At 48.5% G+C, this 1,951-nt stretch overlaps 1 protein-coding gene across 1 annotated transcript in view; it reads right to left on the bottom strand.

Annotated features, from left to right (window-relative positions):
* The window catches only part of LOC106804957 (ubiquitin carboxyl-terminal hydrolase 24-like), a 46,836-nt gene that overhangs the window by 18,598 nt on the left and 26,287 nt on the right, over nt 1-1,951 (bottom strand). Inside the window, exons 28-31 of the mRNA XM_014806373.1 lie at nt 1,538-1,620; nt 1,147-1,387; nt 508-569; nt 92-277 (exon numbers count right to left, since the gene is read on the bottom strand). Coding sequence (XP_014661859.1) covers nt 92-277; nt 508-569; nt 1,147-1,387; nt 1,538-1,620 — 572 coding nt within the window. The remainder of the gene's footprint in view (nt 1-91; nt 278-507; nt 570-1,146; nt 1,388-1,537; nt 1,621-1,951) is intronic.

Below are 1,951 nucleotides of genomic sequence, written 5' to 3'. Positions count from 1 at the left end.
GAGAGAGGCTGAGAGAGAGAGAGAGAGAGGCTGAGAGAGAGAGAGAGAGAGACTGAGAGAGAGACAGGCTGAGCTGTAAACGAGCACGCACCGACGTGTTGTTTGTGGATGCCCTCGCACATGAGCAGCGAGCGGATGAGACGGAAGTGTCCCGCCAGCAGCGCGTTGTCCCCGGCAACCAGAGACGGCTTCTCTGACGTTGAGAAGTTGTTGAGCCACTCGAGTTCGTCCGTGAGCATCGCGGAAACGGTCACCTGCAGGTCCTGCTGCTCGGACACTGTCACACGACACAGGTAAACACAGATAAATACATAAATACAGGTATATACAGGTAAATACATACGAAAAAGCGTCACTGCCAAAACACAGGTGGATACATAAAGTCATGTAAATACACACACACATGTGCACACACACACACACGCACGCACGTAAATGCACACACACACGCGCACGCACATACGCACACACACACAAACGTGATTACACCTCTGGACATATACGTACGTGTGAGATTTTCCAGCAGTTTCGCTCGTAGCTCAAAGTACTGCGTGCACTGTGCCAGCAATCTGAATCAAGACACGATGACACTAGACCACCATAACGAGTCAACGCTAGCAGTTCATTGTTAACATCGTTAATTATGTCACTCACTATTCTCTATGCTCACTATGCTCAGGAATTATTATAGAGAATTTACAAGCCGTCATGAGAGAATATATGGAAAATATGGAGGCTGCGCCCAGAAAGCTAGATATCTGTTCCTACAACATAGAATGTCTACTGTCCACACGAAAAGATTTAACTAGGGTAACTGATTTCAAATAATTAATATCAAACAAAAATCTATATTTGTTGGTTTTCATAATCCTTAAATGTCATTTCTCACCCTAGATTCAAACCCCCGCCTTTGACTTGACTTCTTTATTTTAGACCCAACCCTTGAATCTAGACTCAACCCTTTCCCTTATACTCAATCCCTGACCCTAAATGTTTACTTCTGTCACCAGATCTGACTTCTTGCAGACTCAACTCCCTGACCCCTAGATCCATCCCCCTTGAAGCTAGATCTGATTCCTGACCCCTAGATCCGACCCCCTGACCCCTAGATCCGACCCCCTGACCCCTGCGACCGTGACCTCTCACCTCTGACTGGACCCGCGGGTGGTGCCGGACGACACCCACAGCGGCAGGTGCGCCTTCAGCAGCACGTGCAGGATGAAGTGGTGCGGACTCGTCTGGCCAGCGGCGCCCTCTAGCGGCGGGCACACGGTGCGCGACAGCTGCAGGAACTGCTTGCGAGCCTGGTCGCGCACGTCGTCGTTCGGACAGCCGAGCAGCAGATCCACGATGAAGTCTCCGACACACGCCATGCTGTAGAACGTACCTAGAGGGCAGCACGAGGCGGCGCAGGCACGTGCTTATGTTGTATGTCATTCATCATTAATCACAATATTAATAACCATTAACCAAGTCTCCGTACAAAATGCGTTTTCGTACACGGAGTATTTGTTATGGCACTCGACACAAGTCGAACCTCTATCTCTACCGTCGTTTTCATCATTGTTATCACCATCTCCGTTGTTGTTGTTGTTGTCCTCATCGTCATGATCTCCATTGCTGTCGTCGTCGTCATCATCGTCATCATCATCGTCATCATTACCATCGTCATCATCATCATTACCATCGTCATCGTCGTCATCATCATCGTCATCGTCGTCATCATCATCGTCATCATCATCATCGTCATCTTTACCATCGTCATCATCATCATTACCATCGTCATCGTCGTCATCATCATCGTCATCGTCGTCATCATTACCATCGTCATCGTCGTCACCATCATCGTCATCATCGTCGTCATCGTCGTCATCATTACCATCGTCATTGTCGTCATCATCATCGTCATCATTACCATCGTCATCGTCGTCATCATCATCGTCATCATCGT

This window comes from Priapulus caudatus, unplaced genomic scaffold, assembly GCF_000485595.1.
Source record: "Priapulus caudatus unplaced genomic scaffold, Priapulus_caudatus-5.0.1 Scaffold94, whole genome shotgun sequence".
Classification (NCBI taxonomy): Eukaryota; Metazoa; Priapulida; class Priapulimorpha; order Priapulimorphida; family Priapulidae; genus Priapulus; species Priapulus caudatus.
Note: the sequence above shows the minus strand (reverse complement) of the source record. Positions and strands in the feature narration are given on the sequence as shown.